A 23,202-nucleotide genomic window follows, 5' to 3' on the forward strand; every position below is an offset into this window, starting at 1 on the left:
TTAAAATTAGGAGGTGACTTTTTTTCATAATTAGTATGGTATATATCAGAACCCCAAGTCTAAGAATAAAGGTTAGGTATTACAATCCCGCGGAATGGGGAGGACTGCGTATAGCGTGGGTTACAGTGTGGGTTGTTGCCAGCGGGGGGATAGATACGTTGTCATTCACACTGATAAGTTGATTCAGACATCAAAATTTAATTTTGATAATCTAATAATTTTCCCAGCAATCCATAAAATTCAGTTTTATGCATAGAATAGCAGGAATTCTAGGGTACCTCCGTACAGGAAACCATTTAGTAGAGGAGTCCTTTTTTTGGGGGCGGGGGTGGAAAACAAGCTCTAGAGCAGTGGTTCTCAACCAGGGCAGTTTTGCCTCTAGGAGACATTTTTGGTTGTCACAACTGGAGGGTGCTGCTGGTATCCAGAGAGTAGAGGCCAGGTCTGGTGCTGCTAAACATTCTACAGTGCACAGGGCAGCTGCCTACAGCAAAGAATTGTCTGGTCCAAAACGTCAGTAGTCCTGAAGTTGAGAAACCCTGCTTGAGAATTTGAATTTTCTTCTTTATTTTGTTGTGTCTGATAACTTGCTGTTTTAATTGACTACCCAACTTCCTGATGAGTTCTATAGAAGCTCCCCGTATTGTTATCCTGCTCAAGCCTCACTCCCCCCACATGTACTCCGCACTGCAGTTCTGAAATATTTACGTTTTCATTTGTCTTCCACCATTTCCCATTCTTCATTTCTAATTTGTCGTTGGGAAGAAAACAGTTTGACTCTATTAATTTCCAACAGTAATAACTGATAGCTCATGAAGATTATTAAAAACAAAACCAAAAGCCAGATGCTAGTTAACCCAGAAGAGTCATGGATTAGCAGAATTTTAGCCCCTGTGATAAGATATTTTGAGGGACTCAACTAGCAACTTTGCAAATCTATCTTCAGAATTAGTTATGATCAGCTCCTCACAAGTTTTTCTTCAAAATTTGAACTCATAGGTCCTCAAAAACTTTAAAGTCTTTTCATAACTTCACCCCCCTTCCCCCTTTTAAACCCATTGCCATAGAGTTCAGAGATGTTTCAATTGCATACCCTAGTTTCCTGGAAGGAGGTAGAGGTGGACAGTTTGGGGTGTAATACAGGAGAGAGGTCAGGTAAGGAGAGTGGTTTGGGATGGAATGCAGAGTGTGGGAGAGGCGAATAGCTACAGTGAGGTGGCAGGTGGAGTCACTCTTCTGGGTGCTTTAGAGAGGCTGAAGCCAGATTCACTTTTGTGGAACACTGTCTGTAGTTGTATGTGTTTAAAATTATATAAAGGCATTGATTTCCAATCAGCATTGAAATCTCAATTAGGTACACATTTCTATTTTTGGATTTTTAAATTCTATAAGTTAGTGGTAGAAATTTAATATATTCAGTAGATTTTAATCATTGATATTTTGTGCCCTTAGTGATTGATTTAGTTTATAATTCAAAAAAGAGCTACTTATTTTCACTGAGACTCTTTGCTTTATTATTTTTACTTCTTAGAGACTGTTGTGTTGTTATGTGCCATCCAGTCAGTTCTGACTCATAGCGACCCTATAGAACAGAGTAGAACTGCCCCATAGAGTTTCCAAGGAGCACCTGGCGGATTCGAACTGCCGACCCTTTGGTTAGCAGCCGTAGCACTTAACCACCATGCCACCAGGGTTTCCAGGGTTTCTTAGAGACTAGCTTCTTTTAAAAAAAGTGGGTGTGTTGAAATACCTTTTAGTGTTTAGTAGTGTTTAGTCAGCATGCCCTCTTACCTTCCTACCTTGAACTTTCACTTGGAACTGTTAGGTCTAGATATTCGCTTCTAGAAGGTGATTTGACTGGTTTCTGGTGAAGAAATGGATATTCTGTTTTAACTTTGAAGTCACGTTATAGAAGTAGCTTCTCCAAGAGTGCAATAAAGGCACTGAGGTATATTGCTGAAATGCAAGATATAATAGTTTCTGGAAGCCTACCATTGTCATAGAGGAGAACAGTTAGTCACATTTAGTGCTTCAAGACCAGAGTAAATACATCTCATATAAGAAGCATTGGTCAGTACAGTATGGTGCCTAAGATACAGTTGATGACTCAGGTTCCTTAGTGAGGAAGTATACTTTTATGTTGTGCAAAAATGCTCTTGGTGCCTAGTTTTAAAATTATAGAAGTGGAAGTGTTGAAAACAACTTGATTACAAATAATTTTTCTGAGAAATGGAAATGTGCCAGCGCTAGCTTATTCTTATGTGTGCTCTCATTTATTGTAATTGAGTTTTTCTGTAAATAGGAAGGTCTGTAATGTCAGAACATTTTTGTAGATTTTCTTCGTCCATTCTTAAAATGTAGAATCAACTTTTTAGATATAGATAGGAAAGATAAATTGTTTGTTATATACCATTGCCATCCGACACAAAGATGATATTGATACACCATCAGTAAAGTACACTGTGGTTCTTTTTTCCCCTGGTATTAATGAAATTTTCATTCTTGTGTTTTTTGCCCTGTTCTTAAATTTAATTTAGATTGAAACAGAAGATTATAGATTTTGGGTTCAGTGGTTGGGAAAGACCCTTTTGGTTAGAAGGGTTCCTGGAAAGTAAGGTGCTACCTACACACGGACTATGGAAAATAATCACAATGGCTAGCATTTATGGGGTATTTACTATATGTCGGAGCCCTGATAGCACAGTGGTTAAGAGCTCGGTGCTAACCGAAAGTTTGGCAGCTCGAATCCACCAGCCGCTCCTTGGAAACCCTATGGGGCAGTTCTGTTTTGGCGTATAGGGTTGCTGTGAGTCAGAATAGACTTGGATGGCAATGACTTTTGGTTTTGCTATATGCCGTGCACTTTTTTTACTGCATGTTTTGTATTAACTCAGTCTTTACACCATCTCTCTGAGATAGGTTCTGTTATTCTCATTTTAAAAACAAGTAGACAGGTTCAGGGAGGGTGACTTATCCAAGGTCAGAGAAATCATACAGCTTTTTTTTTTTTTTTTTTTTTATAATAACTTTTATTAAGCTTCAAGTGAACGTTTACAAATCCAATCAGTCTGTCACATATAAGTTTACATACATCTCACTCCCTACTCCCACTTACTCTCCCCGTCTTGAGTCAGCCCTTTCAGTCTCTCCTTTCTTGACAATTTTGCCAGCTTCCCTCTCTCTCTATCCTCCCATCCCCCCTCCAGGCAAGAGTTGCCAACACAATCTCAAGTGTCCACCTGATATAATTAGCTCACTCTTCATCAGCATCTCTCTCCCACCCGCTGACCAGTCCCTTTCATTTCTGATGAGTTGTCTTCGGGGATGGTTCCTGTCCTTCATACAGCTTTTTATTGAAAGCCAGGGTTCGGATATAGTTTAGCTTCAGAGTCCATACTCTTAAAAATATACGGCCTCTCAGAGACATACGTTATGTTTTAAAAACCATTGTTTACTGGGATTTTTTATCGTTCTTAGAACCTGCCTTTGCATGTAGATTGGATCATTTACTATCAGAACATAATTTAGGCACTTTGTTGGGCAGCACAAACAGTTTGTGCTCAACTACTAACCTAAAGGTTGTGGTTTGAACCCTCTCAGCGGCACTGCAGAAGAAAGGCCTGACGATCTACTTCCATAAAGATTAAAGCCAAGAAAACTATAGAGCAGTTCTGTTCTGTAACACATGAGGTTTCCATGAGTCTGAATCGACTTGATGACAATGGGTTTGGTTTTTTTTTGTATGTGTAAAATGGTGGAAGCAATAGTAGCACCAGAATCTGCCTGTTTTGAGCGAGGATATGCTAATCAAGATTAGCCCAAGGCTGATTTCCATGAGGTGGAGGTCAGACAGATCTCTACTCTCAAACTTTTTTTACCAATTCTGATATCAGCCGTCCTCCCCTGGAGGATACTTCTCTTCTGGATTCAATAATCCCTTGGAATGGTCACACAGAACTTATAGACCATATTTACAGGTGGTTTAATAAGGAACAGGTACAACTTGGGATCAGGATCAACAGGCTATGACTTGGGATAAGGAAGCATATAGGCGAAGTTTCCCTTCTTCAATGCAGGACAGCTCTCTCAGCTCCTCTCAGCCATGCAGGCCTCCTCTCGGCCCCCTGAGGACAGGTTCTTCTTGACCCCCCCTGAAGACAGGCTCTTCTTGACCCCCCTGAGGACAGGCTCTTCTTGACCGCCCTGAGGACAGGCTCCTCTCAGCCCCCTGAGGACAGGCTCCTCTAGGCCCTGCTGTCCTTTGCTGCCACTGGACCCCTTCCAGGCCTCTTGCTGTCTTCAGTGTTATAGCCCATGACCTGTGTTACAGCTCTTTTAAGAGATTCCTTGCTTCCCCCCTCTCTGCTTCTTTCTTCTGCTTCTCTTCTTGCTTCTTTCTGTCAGAAGAAAACCTCTGTGGGGCTTGATGCATATATACCCAGCTCCTTGTCAGTCTCATGGCATGGGCCCTCCCATTGGCTCACAAACTGACCAATCCCCTCAGTAGGTCACAGACACTTCATTTGGAAAGCCTATTGACCAATCCCTGCAAGGAGCATGCCAATCACAAGGCAGACTGCAGAACAGGAACAGACAAAAAATATCAAACAGCTTACCCAGGAAATGTCAGTCAACCTAGACAGAAGTAACACAAACTCTGGGATAGAAAACTAGGGCAAAGGTAGCTCCTCAGGGCTTGGGGGAAAAATCTCTCAAGCTGTTTTTCCAAAGAACCAAGATGAAAGGCCACATAGAAAAACTCATGTTGCCCCAATATATATTCATTTTTAAAAGCTTGGGGACAGAAACCAAATCTCTGGAGATATATGCTGTGTTTCCACAGTAGTCACTTATAGTAATCACTTTTATAACCAGGAAAAACTTTTTTTAAAGGTAGATTACCTTTAGTAAGTACCTGTGTCCTAGTGACTAAAAAAGTTATAGAAAATGAAAATAATGTTTTCGAGTTACAAGTAGGGGAAGACCTCCCAGGCTCTGTAGTGCCAAGGAGCTAGCTGGAAGATGTTTGGTAGAATCAAATTACGTTTTTTCTGCTTTATAGAACCTTCAAGTTGTTTTCCAACCACTCTTACATATAGGTAATTGTTTGCTATTACTTTATTTTTCCCAGTTTTTTTTTTTTTTTAATTTTGAAAATTAAAGTTACCTGCTTTCTTCATCTCATAAATCTATCCAATTAGTCATCTGTCAATTTTATATATAGGCATTTGCTTGATATAGTGTGTTTACTTTTTCTCTAAATTTATTTTGAAAATTTTTATACTTTCTGAAGGGCTGGAAATACAGTACAACTAACATTTGTAGACCTTCTACCTAGATTCATTAATGGTTGCATTTTGCCGTGTTTGTTTTTTCTCTCTTTCTGTACATGTAGTCCCTGGGTTGTGCACACAGTTTACAGGCTTGCTGCTGACGGAAAGGTTGGTAGTTTGAGTTCACCTAGAGGTGCCTGGAAGAAAAGGCTGGTGATCTACTTCTGAAGGATCAGCCATTGAAAATCCTATGGTGCACAGTTCTATTCTGACACACATAGGGTCACCATGAGTCAGAAATGACTTGATGGCAGCTGGTTTTTTTTTTTTTTTTTTTTTGCTTTCTCTGCACACACATACGTTCTTTTTTATTCCCCTGAACCATTTGAAAGTAAATCGTACCCTTAAATACTTATCATATTTACAAGGACATTCTTCTACATAACCAAGAAGATTTTAAGTGTGAGGATGTTCAAATTCCCCACGGGGCTTTTAAGTACTAGGCAGCATGAGATTTTAGTACAAGCTTTGTGAAGGCCAGATTTCTGGTAGCTACAATTAGGAATAGAAAATAAAATGCTTTTCTGTGTAGGAGACTTTGAACCATCTTGGTAAAATAAATTAATGGATTAGAAAGGAGGAGACATTGACAGAACTACATGGCAGAGTGGAGCTATTTTATGTAGGAACAATGATGTAGTAACATAATTAAAAAAAAAAATTTTTTTTTTTTTTGGTAATTGCATCATTTTGGCTTCTGATAATGATTTTAATAAGGATTAGCCTAGCTTATGAAGAAGATCCTCAAGTGTCTGTCAGTTTGTCGTACCGTGGTGCCTTGTGTGTTGCTGGAATGCTGAAAGCTATGTCATTGGTATTTCAAGTACCAGCAGTGGCACCCGTGGTTGAAAGGTTTCAGTGGAGCTTCCAGACTAAGACTAGAAAGAAAGACCTGGCATTCTACTCCTAAAAAAATTGGCCAGTGAAAACCTTATAAATAGCAGCGGAACATTGTCTGGTATAGTGGTGGAAAATGAGCCCCTCAGGTTGGAAGTCATTTATAATATGACTGGGGAAGAGCTTCTTCCTCAAAGTAGAGTTGACCTTAATGAAATGGATGCACCAAAGCTTTCAGGATCTTCATTTGCTGATGCGGCACGGCTCAAAATGAGAAGAAACAGCTGCAAGCTACCATTAATAATCAGAACATGAAATGTACGAAGTATGAATCTAGGAAAATTGGAAGTCATCAAAAATGAAATGGACCGCATAAAGATTGATACCTTAGGCATTAGTGAGCTGAAATGGACTGGTATTTTGAATCGGACAGTCATAAGATCCACTATACTGGGAATGAAAAATGGAAGGGGAATGGCATCGCATTCATCATCAAAAAGAACATTTCAAGATTGATCCTGAAGTACAGTGCTGTCAATCCATACGCCTACAAGGAAGACCAGTTAATATGACTATTATTCATATTTATGCACCAACCACTAATGCCAAAGATGAGAAAACTGGAGATTTTTACCAACTTCTGCCTTCTGAAATTGATGCAATGGTAAGTACTGGTAATTGGAATGCAAAAGCTGGAAACGAAGAAGGATTGGTAGTTGGAAAACATAGCCTTAGTGATAGAAACGATGCTGGAGATCACATGCTAGAATTTTGCCAGGCCAACGACTTCTTAACTGCAGGTACTTTTTTCAGCAACATAAACAGCACTATACAGGTGGACCTCACTGGATGGAAAACATAGGAATCAAATTGATTACATCAGTGGAAAGAGAAGATGGAGAAACTCAATATCATCAGAACAAGGCCAGGGGCCACCTGTGGAACAGACAATCAGTTGTTCATATGCAAGTACTTGTTGAAGCTGAAGAAAATTAGAGCAATTCCACGAGAGCCTAAATACGACCTTGAGTACATCCCACCTGAATTTAGAGACCATCCCTAGAATTAGATTTGATACATTGAACATTAATGACCTAAGACCAGACATGAGTTGTGGAGTGACATCAAGGGCATCGTACATGAAGAAAGCAAGAGGTTATTAAAAAGACAGGAAAGAAAGGAAAAACCAAAATGAATGTCAGAAGAGGTTCTGCTCTTGAGCATCGTTGAGTAGCTAAAGCAAACAAAAGAAAAGAAGTAAAAGAGCTGAACAAAAGATTTCAAAGGGTGGCTCAAGAAGACAAAGTAAAGTATTATAATGACATGTGCAAAGACCTGGAGTTAGAAAACCAGAAGGGAAGAACACGCTCAGCATTTCTCAAGCTGAAAGAAATGAAGAAAAAATTCAAGTCTTGAGTTGCAATATTGAAGAATTCTATGGGGAAAAGAGGAAGACCCTCAACGAGATGGGTTGACGCAGTGGCTGCAGCAATGGGCTCAAGCATAACAACGGTTGTAAGGATGGCTCAGGGCTGGGCAGTGTTCTGTGGTACATTGGGTCTCTATGAATCAGAACTGACTCAGCGGCACCTAAGAGCAACAATAACATGGGCAAAACATTGACTGATGCAGGAAGCGTCAAAAGAAGATGCAATACACAGAGTCACTGTATGAAAAAGAATTGGCCGAGGTTCAGCCCTTTCAGGAGGTAGCATATGATCAAGAACTGATGATATTGAAGGAAGAAGTCCAAGTTGCACTGAAGACATTGGCGAAAAGCAAGGCTCCAGGAGTTGACAGAATACCAATTGAGATTGTTTCAACAAGTAGATGCAGTGGTTGAGGTGCTCACTTATCTATGTCAAGAAATTTGGAAGACAGTTACAACTGACTGGAATAGATACATACTTATGCCCATTTCAAAGAAAGGTGATCCAGCAGAATGTGGAAATTATCGAACAGTATCATTAATATCTCACACAAGTAAAATTTTGTTGAAGATTACTCAAAAGCGGTTGCAGCAGGGAACTGCTATAGATTCAAGCCGGATTCAGAAGAGGACATGGAATGAGGAATGTCATTGCTGATATCAGATGAATCTTGGCTGAAAGCAGAGGATACCAAAAAGATATTTACCTGTTTTTTGATTGATTATGCAGAGGCATTTGATTGTGTGGATCATAACAAATTATGGATAACATTGAGAAGAATGGGAATTCCAGAACACTTAATTGTGCTCATGAAGAACCTGTACGTAGACCAAGAGACAGTCGTTGGAACAGAACAAGGGGATACTTCATGGTTTAAAGTCAGGAAAGGTGTGCATCAGGGTTGTATCCTTTCCCCATATTTATTCAATCTGTATGCTTAACAAATAACCTGACAAGCTGGACTATACGAAGAAGAACGTGGCATCAGAATTGGAGGAAGACACATTTCTAAGCTGCGTCATGCAGATGATACAACCTTGCTGGCTGAAAGTGAAGAGAACTTGAAGCACTTACTGATAAGATCAAGGAGTACAGCCTTCAGTATGGATTACATCTCAACATAAAGAAAACAAAAATCCTCACAACTGGACCAAAAAGCAGCATCATGGTAAACGGAGAAAATACTGAAGTTGTCAAGAATTTCGTTTTACTTGGCCTGCGATGAACAACACCCATGGAAGCAGAAGTCAGAAAATAAAATGATTGGACAAATATGCTGCAAAAGACCACTTTAAAGTGTTAAAAAGCAAAGATGTTACTTTGAGAACTAAGGTCTGCTTGACCCAAGCCATGGTATTTTCAGTTGTCTCATATGCACGCGAAAGCTGGGCAATGAATAAGAAGGCCGAAGAAGAATTGATGCGTTTGAATTATGGTGTTGGTGAAGAATATTGAATATACCATGGACTGCTGGGGAAAGAACAAATCTGTTCTGGAAGTACAGCCAGAATGTTCCTTAGAAGCGAGGATGGTGAGACTTTATCTCATGTACTTTGAACATGTTATCAGGAGGGACCAGTCCCCTGAGAAAGGACATCATGCTTGGGAAAGCAGAGGGTCAGCGAAAAAGAGAAAGACCCTCAACGAACTGGATTGACACAGTGGCTGCAACAGTGGGCTCAAGCATAACAAAGATTGTGAGGATGGTACAGGTCTGGGCGGTCTTTTGTTCTGTTGTACGTAGGATTGCTGTGAGTCGGAATTGACTCAGTGCAACTTAACAACAATGAAGAAGATATTAAAGTAAGGGGAAAAAATCAGTAGTGGTTCAAATGGGAAGATTTATGGCATATAGTTAAACTTCAGTTATCTAGAAGCTTTCCATAGTGGAAGATACCATTTTCCAGTAATGTCAGATTAGTGGCATTTTACTGTACAAGGTTAGATGTTTTTATTTTCATCAATTTCAAGTAACCGATCTGTTTCTTCATTGTTAAGATCTTTAAATGAGGACACCCTTGGTGAATATTTTGTTTATCAGGAGGCATAAAAGGAATTATGGATTGCCGTCCTTTGACTCCTTCCTGTGATCTTCCCTGTTCATTTTGCCCTGTGCAGGTAACGTATTGGTATATTAAATAGTGATAAAAGAAGATATGGCCTGTATTTAGGGGCAGCGGAAATACTAGTTAGTCAGCCTGTCTCTCTCCTAGACTTGTGGGCTATTTCCTGTAGTACAAATCTGTTTGATGTACAGGATTTAAATTAGAGGAAGAAAATAGCTCAACTGTGGACTGCAAATCATTTTTTAATTTAAATGGCAACAAACCTTTGGAAGAATTAGTTGCTGTGCTGTACAGCTACTGCTTAGTCATTGTAAATAACCTTTAATGTGACGGTGACCCCCAGGTTTGTTTCTCTAGCCCAGAGTTCTCCTTCCAATTCCAGATTCCCATGTCCCAAAGTACCTGTTTGACATCTCCAGTTAAATGCCGAACGGGCATCTCCAGCTTATAGCCAAAACCAAACTGGGATTCCCTTCACCCCCAGCTTCTCCCATAGTCCTGTTCATTTCAGTAAATGGAAACTCCATTCTTCAGTTTTTCAGGCGAAAAAACTTTGAGTTGTTCTTGATCTCTGTCTTTATCTCACTCGCTACATGCAGTCTTAGCAGATTCTGTCAGCTCCTCCTTCAAAGTGTGTGCAGGTTTTGACTGGTCAGCATCTCCACTGTTACTTCCCCGATACAAGTCAACATCCATCTCTATTTGATTACTGTTAACTGTTCTCCATGCTACTCTTGTTCCCCTCCAGTCTGTTGTCAACATAGCAGTCAAAGTGACCTTATTCAAAAAGCTAAATTATAAGTTAAATCCTGCCACTTCTTTTTCCAAATCCATTCAGTAGCAAATTGTATACTTTAAAATGGTGAATTTTGTGTTATGTGAATTTTACCTTGATTAAAAAAAAAGTTAACAGCTAAAACAAAGCCTCCCCCCCCCCGCCAAAAGCCCTTCCAGTGGCTTACCATCGCCAGTAAAAGCAGTGGTTTGTAAGACTCGACGTGAGGGACATGTACTTCCATTTCTCCGGTACCCCACAGGTCTTCCTTTGCCCATTTCAGCTCCAGCCACACACAGCTCTGTAGAAAGCACTGATTTAGCTCTTGTCTAATACAAAGCTTCATGAGTGCAGGAACTTTCTTTGTGCACCTTTGTGTTCTCAACACATAAAGCCATACCTAACATATAGTAAGTGCCGTTATATATGTGTAAATGTGCCGAGGTTTCTAACCAGATGTCTGGAAAAAATGACTCTAGAGCTCCTGATTAGTTGTTTTACTTTAACTGACTTCAAAATGAAATGGAACTATCATTTTTACTAGTGTACTGGTTTTGTCTGTTGAGTGCTTTTTATGCCCTGTGAATTAATTAGGTAGGTTGAATGCGTTAGAATTTTCTCTGCAAAAACTAAGTTCCTTTTTCCCAACTGCTACGTGTTCCTTTTTGTTTATTTGTTTTTAGTTATTAAAGTACCTGCAGTGACTTCTGACACTGCCTACCTGGAGTTAGTCCAAGCTTACTTTCCAGCTTCTGGGGATACCTGGGTAGTCTTGAGGAAGAAAAAGATGGGGAGGTTCTCATCAAGACTGCCCTCACTTCAGACACCAGCTGCAAGTTCCAGGGTACCCAAGCTCCTGGTGGTACAGCAGTTAAGCCCTTGGCTGCTAACCGAAAGGTCAACAGCTCGAACTCACCCAGTGTCTCCGTGGGAGAAAGGCCTGGTGATCTGCTTCTGTAAAGATTGTACCCTTGGAAACCCAGGAGGCAGTTCTGCTCTATCCTGTAGGGTTGCTGTGAGTTGGAATGACGGCAACAGGTTTGTTTTTTTTATATGCTGTTTGCTATTCTAAGCACTTTATATACGTTAACTTTTGTAATCCATTGAATTAGGTACCCAAACCAGACCCCCTGCCATTGAGTGGATTCCAAGTCATAGCGACCACTTAGGGTTTCCAAGGCTGTATATCTTTACCGAAGCAGACTGCCACATCTTTCTCCTGTGGAGCTCCTCGTGGTTTCGAAACGCCAACCTGTTGGTTAGCAATTGATCGCTTTAACCACTGCTCCACCAGGGCTCCTTTAAATTAGGTACAGGTATTGTTTAATATTGATATATTAAATGAGTCGTGTGAACTTACTTAATAAAACAACTCTGTTAGGTACCAAACCAAAAAAACCAAACTTGTTGCTGTAGAGATGATTCTGACTCCTAACGACCCCATAGTACAGAGTAGAACTGCCCGGTGAGGAGTTCCAAGGCTGTGAGTCTTTAAGGAAGCAGACTGCCACATCTTTTTCCTGTGGTGCGACTGGTGGGTTTGAACCGCTGACCTTTTGGTTAGCAACTGAGCACTTAACCAGTGTGCCACCAGGGATCCTCTGTCAGGTACAGCTATTGCTATTTCAGAGCCCTAGTGGCACAGTGGTTAAGTACTCAGCTGCTAGCCAAAAGGTCAGCCATTCAAACTAACCAGCTGCTCTGTGGGGGAAAGATGTGGAAATCTGTTTTTGTGAAGATTACAGCCAAGAAGATCCTGTGGGGCGATTCTACTCTGTCCTATGGCATCACTATGAGTTGGAATTGACTCGAGAGCAATGAATTTGGTTTTGAGTTTATTGCTATTCCACCAGTTTCACAGAGGGGGAAACTGAGGCACAGAGCATTAAGAAACTTGCCCAAGATTACACAATTTATAAGTGGTAAACCAAGGAAGTCTAATTTTTTCCCTATATAAAGATGTAATGCCAGTAGAACTGTTGGAGCATAAAGTAAGTTGTATTGAGTACTTTCATTGTTGCTGAAAACTTCCATGAAGCAATACTGAGTTATAAATCTGTCCAGAAAGTCATGCAAAATGGTGATATAAACTACACGTATAATTGCAAAGACAAATATTTGAAGTGTGCGCATAGCATCAGTAGAAGAATATTTTTGCTTATCTGGTGAATAGATCCGTAATAAGTTTTTGTTTTTTAATACAAATTACATTTTCCGAATGCTAGCCTTTACTTCTTGGATGAGCATCATGGGACCGTGGTTTTTCTGATGATTGGTTTGTGGCTGTCTTTTCAGGAAAGTATAGTTTTCTTTCTTTATAAATATAAATGAAAATGGAAACTCCCTTGGATTGCCATGTTGATTCCTTAATTCTTACAGCAAATATTGATTGAGCACCTACTATGTGTCTGACTCCGTTCTCGGTGACGAGGATATATGAGTGAATGAAATGAAGTTCTCTTTCTCCCGGACTTTATGTTCTAGCAGGGGAGGATATATGTCTATGAGAAAAAATCTGAAGAAAATGAGAGTGAGATATTGGAATAGAAAATGAGTGGGACATGGTTTTAGAGAGGGAAGAAGTTGAGTAGATAGCTGAATGAAGCGTGGCCGTCAGTCCTGCTTTGAGGGGAGGATGTGGCAGGCAGAGAGGACACGCATAGTTACGTAATTTTACCCAGTAAAACTTGTAAGCTTTGCGATGTTCTTATTAAGATGAAACTGTTAAAAACCAGTTTTTAACAAGGCCTGAGGGAGAAGCATGGTCCTGGTGTTGGAGGCACGGTAAGGAGAGTAACGTGGCTTTAGCACACAGAGTACGGGTAGTGATAGAAGGTGGGGGAAAAGAGAGGTGGGGTGGGCAGGGAAGAGGAGCCACTTGTAAGAATCACGTTCTGCCTTGTAAGCCGTGGTGAAATCTTTGAACGGTCAGACTTTTGGAAGGTCTTTTTTTTTTTTTTTTTTTTAAATTTAGATGAAGGTTTACGGAACAAACTAGATTCTCATTAAACAGCATACATTTGCTTTATGACGTTGGTTAACGACCCCATGACACGTCAGCACTCTCCCTTCTCGACCTTGGGCTCGCTCTTACCAGCTTTCCTGTCTCCTGCCTTCTTGTCCTTGGTCCTGGGCTGGCGTGCCCCCTTAGTCTCATTTTGTTTTATGGGCCTGCCTAGTCTTTGGCTGAAGGGCAAACCTCAGGAGTGGCTTCATTACTGAGCTAAAGGGTGTCTGGGGGCTCATACTATTGGGGTTTCTCCAGTCTCTGTCAGGCCAGTAAGTCTGGTCTTTATTTATTTATTTAGAGTTAGAATTTTGTTCCACGTTTTTCTCTCTATTGTGATCCCTGTCAGAGCAGTCAGTGGTGGGAGCTGGGCCCCAGGTAGTTGTACTGAGCTCAGCCTGGTGGAGGCCGTGGTCTATGTGGTCCATTAGTCCTTTGAGCTCATCTTTCCCTTGTGTCTCTAATTTTCTTCATTCTCTCTCGCTCCCAAAAGGGTGAGACCAGTGGAGTATCTTAGACGGCCGCTCACAGGTTTCTAAGAGCCTGGCTGCTACTCACCAAAGTAGAACGTGGAACATTTTTCTTTATACAGTATTATGGCGACTGAGCTGGATGTTCCTTTGGAAGGTTTTGAGCAGAGGAAGGACATGACATGGCTTGATAGCATTACTCCGACTGTAGGGGACAAGGCTGAAAGATGGGAACAAAGAGGCCAGGCATTTGTCATGGTTTTGACTGTCTAGAATCTTTGGAACCTTGCTGTGTTTGGCACATTTTCAGCCTCATAAGTGTCTTCTCCCTAATTTATTCTCTGCCTTTCATTTACAACTAGGACATAGACATGTGAACTAGTCATCTGAATGAGGCTCTTCTAATCAGAAGCATCACTGGAAACTTGAATTCTGAACTGAGCAGACATGTTTGCTTGCTGCGGTAGTGTGCCCCTTTCAGACAGTTAGGTTACTTTTTCCTCCAGTTACTTTAAGGTTGAGTTTCTGGCACAAAAGTGGCAGTGGAAGGCAGGATAGTGTTGGTGTTTTTCACGTGATATTTTGGGATAATTATGGTTTATGTTTCTGGCTTCTGGGGATACCTGGGTATTCTTGAGGAAGATAAAAGTGGGGAGGGTCCCAGTGTTATTGTCACTTGTTGATACTGCTTTAAGTAATAGAATATCGCATGGAAAATGTGGGAATTGAATACGATTGTATTGGACAATGCTTTAGTATTTATGGATAATGTATACTTTCTGGGTTGAGTTTCCTGTGTAGGATTTCTATGTTGATTTGCAAGGAGCACAAAATCTTGGATTCCTATTTGAGTCTGATGTTACTTTGCCTGATAATATGGATTTTCTTGGTTCACACTCGATTCAATGATAGTACCAGGTCATACGTGTTTATAGATTGATGGAACCAGGCCTGGGAGAATCTAATGAGAAACGAGGATCGGGAATAGAGTAGGTGGTTAGGAATTGGAGTAGACAAGTCGGCAGCTTGGAACCAGGGAACCAGGAAGATCTGTAACAAAGGTAGATTGGATACCTGGAAGCTCCGGTGCATCGGAGCAACATTCAGGACTCCACTGATGAGTGGTCAGAGGCCGAGCCCTGCCCAGAGAGAGTTGAGAAGATGAGTGAATATATACTTGTGAGGTTTGATGATAGAGCTGTGCTCTCTCCCAGCTTTTGAGCCCTTGCCAGGAACACGTCTCACCTGAGCAGGTCCAGGCCCTGTGTGTGGGAACAGGCAATTCTGTGGTGTCTGACTGAGGTAAGTAGTGCAAGGGTCCGGGACGGGCATGGGCTCCTGTGGAGTAAACTATGCCAATTTTAATCGCTAGCTGTGAAAATCAAGGGTACACACACACACACTTTTTTCGTCTATAAAAGTACATTTTCTAAATCTTAGAGATAGATAGCAGTTTAGCTTTTGGAAGGTCCATGCTGTGGGCTGTATTTCAAAACTTTAATCTTTTCACTGTCTTGTAGTCACATCTGGACTGTGAATGGTGGCTTACCTTATTTATGATGAAGGTGATAGAAGTCTGCTTTCTCTCAGCTAGCTGTGTGACCTTGAGCTTGTTATATACCCTCAGACCTCAATTTTCTGTGACATGACCTGGTAGTTCTTACCTCATAAGGCTGTGAGTAGATGAAATGTAATGTATAAGACAGTAGGAACCTGGGAGATGGTAAATGCTCAGTAAATTATAGCTGTTGTTGACCTCCAGTTCTTAGAGGGTTAATGGGAAGTTCTCATCCAGCCAGGACGTTTTCTGCTTGAGGTGAAGTGTTCAATGTACATTCAAACGAATTGGGATAGATTAAGTAAAATACGCATATGTAGCTTTGGATTTAAAATTTTTCCATTTATAGATGTGAAATGTGAAGTTTTTTTTTTTTTCTTTTTAAAACCAAAAGTCTTTAAGCCAGATTTTCATGTGAATTTTAAAATACTAGATTTCTAAAACAGGAACTTGAAGAAACAGCCTTAGCATGGTAGTACGAATATATTATATGATGGAAAACTAAGGCGTTCTCATTAAAGTCAGGAACATAGCAAAGATGCCTTCTCTACTGTTTTTCATCATGGTTTGGTTGTTAAAAAAAAAAAAGGAATTATAAATGTTGTTGTTGTTAGTTACCATCCGGTCGGTTCCGACCTGTGGTGACCCCATGCGTTTCAGAGTAGAACTGTGCTCCGCAGGGTTTTCAAGGCTGTGACCTTTTTGGAGGCAGATTGCCAGGCCTGTCTTCCAAGGTGCCTCTGGGTGGGTTTGAACTGCCAACCTTTTGGCTAGTAGTTGAGCACTTAACCATTTGCATCACCCAAAAATTTAAATATGAAAAGCAGAACCAACAAAGTGCCAGAAGAAACTAAGAATAATATTTTAGAATTTTGCCTGCAAAATCAAGGGGTTCATGGATGCATGAGGCCCATGGATCTCAGGCTAGAAGCTGCTGTTGTAGAGGAAAAAAAGTTGGGTTTTAACCAGTCAACACCAGCGAAACCAAGTGCTGAAGTGACTTGCCATCGGTTGGGCGCCTGTTCTGTAACAATTGGCTAATGCTCTCTGCCTGTTCACCCTGCTGTTGTAGTGCGGAAGCAGCAGTGCTCAGTGCATAAATGAGTGATCCTAGCTGCTTTGCGAACACAGCCGTGGGGCTGGAATTGACCTGTGACTTGTAGTTTGCCAGCCCCTGTACTACATTGTGGAAACCCTGGTGGCGTAGTGGTTAAGTGCTACGGCTGCTAACCAAGAGGTCTGCAGTTCGAATCCACCAGGCGCTCCTTGGAAACTCCGTTGGGCAGTTCTGCTCTGTCGTATAGGGTCGCTATGAGTTGGAATCGACTCGATGCCGGTGGGTTTGGTGCTACATTTTGGGGGACTTTTTTTAATCGGTACATCACCTGACGCGTTAGTTAAGGTATTTTTTGCTTAAGTGGTAGCACCTGTGTACCTAGTGGTATTGTTTGTTGTTAGCTGCCTTTGAGTTGCCCCCTGACTCCATGCATAACAGAATGAAGCTCTACCTGGTCCTGCATTGTCCCCATGATCATTTGCAAGTTGGACTGTTGTGATTCGTAGGGTTTTCATTGGCTGGTTTTTGGAAGCAGATCACCAGATCTTTCTTTGTACTGTCTTAAGTCTGGAAGCTTGTTGAAACCTGTTCAGCATCGTAGCAGCATGGCAGACTCCACTGACAAATGGCTGGTGGCTGGGTATGAGTTGCATTGGCTAGGAATCAAATGCAGGTCTTCCTTCCGCATGGAAGGTGAGAGTTCGGCCACTGAACCACCAGTGCCCCCTCTACGTAGTAACATACTGTTAAGTGCTTAGATTAAAGCACCTTGGTAAAGAACCATTGCCGTTGAGTTGATCCTGATTCATAATAACCCTGTAGGACAGAGTAGAACTGCTCCGTTGGATTTCCAAGGCTGTAAATGTTTACCAAAACAGACTGCCACATCTTTCTCCCGTGGAGTGGCTAGTGGGTTCAAACTGCTTACCTTTTGGCTAGCAGTTGAATGCTTAACCACTGCACCACTGGGACTCCTAGATTAAAACAAAGCATGTATAAAAAGAAGGACATAGCTGATGGTAGAAGTCAGGAATTTCTGGATGCAGAAAAATCGCAGTGCTTCTCAAACTTGAATGTGCATGTTGCTCACTCTGGGGTTCAGATGTGTCTGGTGTGGAGCCTGTGTCACTCAGGAGATCAGTAGATCTGGGGTAGAGCCCAAGATTCTTCATTGCTAACAATTTCTCAGAAGGTGCTTGTCCTTCTAGACCCTGAACCATAGTTGGAATAATAGAGTTCTTTATGTCAGGAAGACGTTAAATGCTGTGCATGGAAAAAAGACTGAAGTAAGGACAGAAATGTTCACAGACACAGATTTCCAGCCTCAGTGGTAATAGTGAATGGACTTATTTGAACACATGTTGAGCAGTAGGCTTCTAGATTTTGTCTTTGTTCTGTTACCAAGGATATTTCATCTTTTAGTTTTAAATGTTGATTTGGACCTTTGGTCCTGCTGAGAAGTTCTTGAAAGTGTTTTCATTGCCACTTTCTCAGCTGATACTTACCTTGATGTTTGGTTCCCTCCAGTCTTCTTTTGGTGCCTGCGATCGCTGGTTGTCTTCATTTTTTTCCCTCCTGTCTCTGACTATTTATGTCCTGTTGGTGAGACACAGTTGCTGAGATTATAATTACAGGATGCTTAATGATTTATTGGAGTGAATAGAAAATCCATTTCATTTATTTTACTAAAAAAGGACAAGTTGGGAATATATATATTTTTAAAATAATTACTGTGCTTTAAGTGAAAGTTTACAAATCAAGTCAGTCTCTCACACAAAAACTTACATACACCTTGCTATATACTCCCAATTACCCTCCCCCTAATAATACAGCCCGCTTCTCCCTCTTTTTGTATCCATTTCACGAGCTTCTAACCCCCTCTACCCTCTCATCTACCCTCCAGGCAGGAGATGCCAACATAGTCTCAAGTGTCCACCTGACCCAAGAAGCTCACTCCTCACCAGCATCCCTCTCCAACCCATTGTCCAGTCTAATCCCTGTCTGAAGAGTTGGCTTCGGGAATGGTTCCTGTCCTGGGTCAACAGAAGGTCTGGAGGCCATGACCACTGGGGTCCTTCTAGTCTCAGTCAGACCGTTAAGTCTGGCCTTTTTATGAGAGTTTGAGGTCTGCATCCCCCTGCTCTCCTGCTCCCTAAGGGGTTCTCTGTTGTGTTGCCTGTCAGGGCAGTCATCGGTTGTAGCCGGGCACCATCTAGTTCTTCTGGTCTCAGGATGATGTAGTCTCTACATCATCATGTAGCCCTTTCTGTCTCTTGGGCTCGTAATTACCTTGTGTCCTTGGTGTTCTTCATTTGCTTTGATCCAGGTGGGTTGAGACTCATTGATGCATCTTAGATGGCCGCTTGCTAGCGTTTAAGACCTCAGATACCACTCTTCAAAGGGGCATGCAGAATGTTTTCTTAATAGATTTTATTATGCCAATTGACTTAGATGTCCAAGTTGGGAATATTTTGAATTGTCTTTTTTATTCTGAAGTTTTTTTTGTTACAAAAATATCTTGTAATACAAGAAATGGCCAAATACTCATATATGTACCATTTTGATTGAATTAAAAAAAAAAAACTTCATTGAGGTATAATGTATAAATGATAAAATTTAGCAATCACTTTTAAGTGTACAGTCTATGAGTTTTGAGAAACATATATAGTCATGTAACCATCACCACATTCATAATATATAGAATATTTGCATCAACCCCAAAATTTCCTTGTGCCCTTTGCAGTCAGTTTGAAATACTTTGTAATTTCCGTTTTGATTTCTTTGACCCATGGGCTCTTTAGAATGTGTCAAGTTCCCAATATTTGGTGATTTTTCCAGATACCTTTGTGTTACTGGAAACCGTGGTGGCATAGTGGCTAAGAGCTACAGCTGCTAACCAAAATGGGCAGCGGTTTGAATCCACCAGGCGCTCTTTTGAAACCTCCTTTGGGCAGTTCTGCTCTGTCCAGTAGGGTCGCCATGAGTTGGAATCGACTTGATGGCAACAGGTTTGTTTGTTTTTTGGTTTGTGTCACTGATTTGATTTCATTGTAGTCAGAGAATATACTTTATGGTTTCAACCTTTAAAAATTTATGGAAACATGCTTTGTGGCCTAGAATAGGGACTACCTTGGTGAATGTTTCGTGTATCCTTGAGAAGAAGACGCATTCTCTTGGGTGGTGTGTTCTGTAAGTGTCAGGTCAAGCTGGTTTGTAGTGTTTTTCTTGTTTTCTATATCCTTACTTCATTTTTCGTCTACTTGTTCTGACGGGACTGTTGTGATCTCCAACTATAATTATAGATCCGTCTACTTCTTTTCAGTCTATCACTTTTTTCTTCACATATTTTGAAGCTGTCATATGTGCATATGTATTTAAGATTATGTCCTCTTGATGATGTGAAATGTCCTCCTTTATCCATTATAATATTTTAAATTTTATTCTGATTAATCACTCCAGCTTTCTCTGGATGAGCATTTGCATGGTGTATCTTTTCCTGTCGTTTTTACTTTAACTCATCTTTACTTTTGTGTTTGAAGTATCTTTTTGTGCGTGGAGTCAGTTTCAACTGTGCCACAGAAGGAAATACTGCCCCGTCCTGCACCATCCTCACAGTCATTGTTATGCTGAAATCATTTTTGCAGCTACTATATCAATCCATTTCCTTGAGCGTCTTCCTCTTTTTCCACAGACCCTCTTCTTTCCCAAGCATGATGTCCTTCTCCGGGGACTGATCCCTCCTGATAATATGCCCAGCGTACATGAGATGAAGTCTTACCATCCTTGCTTCTAATGAGCATTTTGGCTGTGCAGCAGCTTTTAGACAGTATATAATTAGATTTTCTGTTTTACTAAGAAAATGACAGTTTCTGCCTTTTAATTGTGTTTAGATCATTAAAAAATTTTTGTTGTGGTAAAATATACATAGCAAAATCTTCCATGTTAACCATTTTTAAGTGTACAATTCATTGGCATTAATTACTTTCACAATGTTGTGCAATTATCACCACCATTTATCTTCAAAACTTTTCATCATCCCAAACACCACCCATTAGACAACGCTCTTTTCTCCCCTCCTCCCAGCCCCTGGTAATCTCTAATCTACTTTCTGTCTCTATGAATTTGCCTATTCTAAATATTTTGTATAAGTGGATCACAGAATATTTGTCCTTTTGTGTTTGGTTTATTTCACTTGTTTTTGTTAGCTGCTGTCAAGTGTTACAGAGTAGAACTGCTCCATAGGATTTTCTCGGCTGTAATCTTTGTGGAGGAAACCCTGGTGGCATAGTGGTTAAGGGCTATGGCTGCTAACCAAAAGGTTGGCAGTTCGAATCTACCAGGCGCTCCTTGGAAACTCTGTGGGGCAGTTCTACTCTGTCCTATAGGGTCGCTATGAGTCGGAATCGACTTGATGGCACAGGGTTTTTTAATCTTTATGGAAGCAGTTCATTTGGCCTTTGTTCCTGGAGCCCCTGGGTGGGTTCAAATGGCCAACCTTTAGGTTCGCAGCCTATTGACCAAACTGCTTGTGTCATTCAGGCTCCTTATTTTGTGTATTGTTTTCAGGGTTCATCCACGTTGTAGTAGCATGTTTTAGAATTTCATTCCTTTTTGAGGTTGGATAATGTTCCTTTGTATGTATGTACCACCTTTTGTTTTATCTATCCATCTGTTGACTGACACTTGGAATACCTTTTGGCTATTGTGAACAGTGCTGCCATGAACATCGGTGTTGATGTATCTGCCTGAGTACCTGCTTTCAAGCCTTTTGGATACATGCCTAGGAATGGAATTGCCAGATCATATGGTAAATCTATGTTTAATCTTTTAAGGAACTACCAAATTATTTTCCACAGTGCCTGCACCATTGACATTCCCACCGGTAATGGCTAAGGGTTCCAATTTCTTTGCATTCTCACCAGCACTTGTTATTTTCCAGTTTTTTGATAACAGCCATCCAAATGGGTGTAAAATGTTATCTCGTGTGTTCTTTTTTTTTTTTTCAATTGTGCTTTAGGTGAAAGCTCACAGAGCAAATTCATTTCTCTTTCAAAAACTTATACGCACATTGTTTCGTCACATTGGTTGGAATCCACCTCATGAGTCAGCAGTCTCCCCCTTTTCCACCCCAGGTTCCCCATTACCATTTGTCCAGTTTTCCTGTCCCTCTCTTGCCTTTGCTTTTGAGCAGGTGTTGACCGTTTGGTTTCATACGCTTGATTGATATAAGAAGCCCATTCCTCACATGTGCTGTTGTTTGTTTGATAGGCCTGTCTAATCTTTGGCTGAGAGGAGGACTTCAGGAGTGGCTTCAGTTCTGAGTTAGTAGGGTGTCCAGGGGCCATAGACTTGGGGGTTCCTCCAGTCTCTGTCAGACCAGTAAGTCTGGTCTTTTTTGTGAATTTGAGTTTTGTTCTACATTTTTCTCCCACTCTGACTGGGACATCTCTCATGTGGTTTTGATTTGCCATTTCCTAATAACTAATGATGTTATCTTCTTATGTGCTTATTGACCATTTGTTTTTCTTCTTTGGGGAAATGTCTACCCAAGTCTTTTGCCCATTTTTTAATTGGGTGGTTTGTCTTTTGCTGAGTCGTGGGAGTTCTTTGTATGTTCTGGGTATTAAGCCCTTAAGGATATATGATTTCTAAATATTTTCTCCCATTGTGTAGGTTACTTTTTTAATTTCCTTGATAATGTCCTTTGATACATAAAGTTTTTTAATTTTGATGACATCCAGTTTTACCTATTGATTGCTTTTTAGTGACCTATCTAAGCATCCATTGCCAAATAAAAGGTCTTGAAGATTTACCCCTGTGCTTTCTTTTAGGAGTTTTATTTTTTCTTATATTTAGGTTGTTGGTGTATTTTGAGTTAACTTTTTAATATGGTGAGTGGTAAGGGGCCAAATTCATTCTCTTGCGTGTGGGAATTCAGGTGTCCGGGCACTGTTGGTTAAAGAGACTATTTTTGCCCATTGAATGGACTTGGTGTCCCTGTCAGAAATCAGTTAGCTATAGATGTATGGATTTATTCTGGATTCTCAATTCTGTTCTGTTGGTCTATATGTCTGTTGTTATGCCAGTACCACACTGTTTTGATTACTGCAGCTTTGTAGTAAGTTTTGATATTGGGAAGTCTGGGTCCTCCAGCTTCATTCTTTTTCAAGATTGCTTTGGCTATTCAGGAGCGCTGGTGCAGCAGTGGTTAAGCATTTGGCTGCTAACCAAAAAAATTCAAATTCAGAAGTCTGAATCCACCAGCTGCTCCTTGGAAATCCTATGGGGCAGTTCTATTCTGTCCTGTGGGGTCGCTATGAGTCGGAATCAATTTGACGGCAATGGGTTTGGTTTGTTTGTTTGTTTGTTTGTTTTTGGCTATTCAAAGCCCTTTGCAATTCCATATGAATTTGAGGATTGGTTTTTCTGTTTCTATAAAAAGGACTGTTAAAATTTTGATGGGGATTACTTTGAATCTGTAGATCGTTGTCTTAGTTATCTAGTGCCGCAGTAACAGAAATACCATAAGTGGATGGCTTTAACAAACAGATTTATTCTCTCACAGTTTAGGGAGCTAGAATTCTGAATTCAGGGTGCCAGCTGCATGGGAATACATTCCTCTCCATTGGCTCTGGGGAAAGGTCCTTGTCATCAGTCTTCCCCTGGTAT

The 23,202-nt window shown here is 40.8% G+C and overlaps 1 protein-coding gene across 2 annotated transcripts in view; it reads left to right on the forward strand.

Moving 5' to 3' along the window:
* The window catches only part of ADAM10 (ADAM metallopeptidase domain 10), a 165,509-nt gene that overhangs the window by 11,665 nt on the left and 130,642 nt on the right, over positions 1–23,202 (forward strand). The window contains exon 1 of one of the 2 annotated variants that reach the window (XM_064267489.1): positions 21,295–21,340. The exons of the other annotated variant lie outside the window; for it this stretch is intronic. Within the exon in view, the coding sequence (XP_064123559.1) occupies positions 21,310–21,340 (31 nt within the window). The 5' untranslated portion in view covers positions 21,295–21,309. Of the gene's footprint in view, positions 1–21,294; positions 21,341–23,202 lie in introns of those variants that run through there. 2 annotated transcript variants of the gene reach the window in all.

The sequence above is a fragment of the Loxodonta africana genome, chromosome 13, assembly GCF_030014295.1.
Source record: "Loxodonta africana isolate mLoxAfr1 chromosome 13, mLoxAfr1.hap2, whole genome shotgun sequence".
NCBI classification, from domain to species: Eukaryota; Metazoa; Chordata; class Mammalia; order Proboscidea; family Elephantidae; genus Loxodonta; species Loxodonta africana.